Raw genomic sequence first — 1,673 nt, 5'->3', positions numbered from 1 at the left:
GCAGCTTGTCCATCATGCGCTTGTACAGGTCCATCTCATCCTTGAGCCGCAGGCTGGTGTCCTCCAGCCGGTCGGACATGCGCTGCCGCTCCTGCAGCAGGGAGACGGGGATGGGGGAGAGTTCCCAGGGGGCCCGCTGCGCCCTGGGGGGCTTCGCTGGGGGCCTGGGGCAGCCACCTCGACAACTGGGCAATCAGACCAACCCGCTGGACAGAGCCTTCCGAGGCATGAATTAAAGAAGCAGCTAGACCCCTAATTCTAGAGCTGCAGCAAGAAAAGCCTCAGGTCTCCACAGTCCTTCAATGATGCCAGATGGATCTGAATAGAAGGTAAAAGTCCAAACAGAATCTGGCCTCTTTCTCCTTCTTATTTTCCCCCATAATACAGAGAAACGTATTCACTGTATGACATTTGGAAAATTAGAAATATGCAAAGACAAACTATTTGTATTTTGTTCCCTTTTTTTTTTTGGCTAGGGCAATGAGAATTTCAGAAACTAGAAACCAAAAGGCCAGTGACAGCCAACACGGCCTCTCTGTGGATTCAGCTCAAGATCCAAGTCTGAGCAATGCCTGGACCTAATGCTCACCTCATCCAGCTTCTCTGTTTGTGACTTGAGCCGAGTCACCGTTGTTCTAAGCTCGGTGTTTTCTTCCTCTAATTGCTGCACCCTGGGGAAAGGAGGACGAGAATGTCAGACATGGAGATTATCTCACAATCTGACAGTCTGTAGCAATTCTCAGCTCCATAGAGGAAGAAGATATCAGAAAATGAGAAAGAAAGAGAGAATATGAATTGTTCCAAATGCTGGTATGGCTTTGAGCTCCCTGTCATCCAAGGCAAAATGATAAAGATCCTGAATTATCATCCTTTGAATAAAAGGAAAAACTCACTTGGGAATGCATAAGAGCACGGGGCTCTTTGTACATACATGCTTAGGGCCTGAAACACCCTTCGGGGGGAAGAGGCAGCAGTGGTATTTTTCTGCTAAATGGAGAGTCTTCCTGTCCATGGCAGGGCCCTCCTGTGAGGATCCACAGCTTGAAGGCAATGAACGCACCATACTTGGTTTTCGTTCTCCCCTGGGGCTCTTCCCTTCGCGTGTTCTCTGACGCCCACGGGCAGTGGTTCTGACCGTCTAACCCCCTGTGTTAATGTTCACAAGGGGGTGTCCAGGTTGGTTTTACATGACCCAAGAAAAGGGGCTAGAGAGCTGGGCCGTCAGCCAGTGGCCCTGGGATGGTGCTGGGCCATTCCCAGCAGGGCGTTCCCTCTCCTTCGCACTGTCACATCCTCCTTGGATGGAGGGCTTCTTGGCCCAAACTGTCCTCTGGGCTCCCCAGGAGAAAAAAACCCCTCTCCAGGGCTTGAGGGGAACTCAGACCTGCCCCCCACCTGCCTCGGAGGAGGCCCTCACGAGAGGCACAGAGCACCCGAGGGAATAGCGGCCCTGGGGTCAGGTAAAGGGCAGGGTTCCGGGATGGCTCCCATGAGGGTCGGCTTCCTGGGCTCTGGCCTCGCCCTGGCCTGCACACCCACTGTCTTCTCCCACCTGCATCCCAGCCACTTCTCAGCCAGCCGAATGGCCGGCTGTCAGGAGCAGGCAGAGGACGTGATGCTGAATGAGGGACCAGGCTCATTAAGAAAGAGGTGCGAAACAACAGCTTCTAGAA

General features: G+C 53.1%; 1 protein-coding gene across 1 annotated transcript in view; it reads right to left on the bottom strand.

Moving 5' to 3' along the window:
- The window catches only part of RAB11FIP4 (RAB11 family interacting protein 4 (class II)), a 102,485-nt gene that overhangs the window by 4,078 nt on the left and 96,734 nt on the right, over nucleotides 1-1,673 (bottom strand). Inside the window, exons 12-13 of the mRNA XM_010861695.1 lie at nucleotides 590-671; nucleotides 2-91 (exon numbers count right to left, since the gene is read on the bottom strand). Of these exons, the coding sequence (XP_010859997.1) occupies nucleotides 2-91; nucleotides 590-671 (172 nt within the window). The remainder of the gene's footprint in view (nucleotide 1; nucleotides 92-589; nucleotides 672-1,673) is intronic.

Source organism: Bison bison, unplaced genomic scaffold (assembly GCF_000754665.1).
Source record: "Bison bison bison isolate TAMUID 2011002044 unplaced genomic scaffold, Bison_UMD1.0 scf7180017864472, whole genome shotgun sequence".
Lineage (NCBI taxonomy): Eukaryota > Metazoa > Chordata > Mammalia > Artiodactyla > Bovidae > Bison > Bison bison.
The sequence above is the reverse complement of the archived record's forward strand: the minus strand, read 5'-3'. Positions and strand labels throughout refer to the sequence as shown.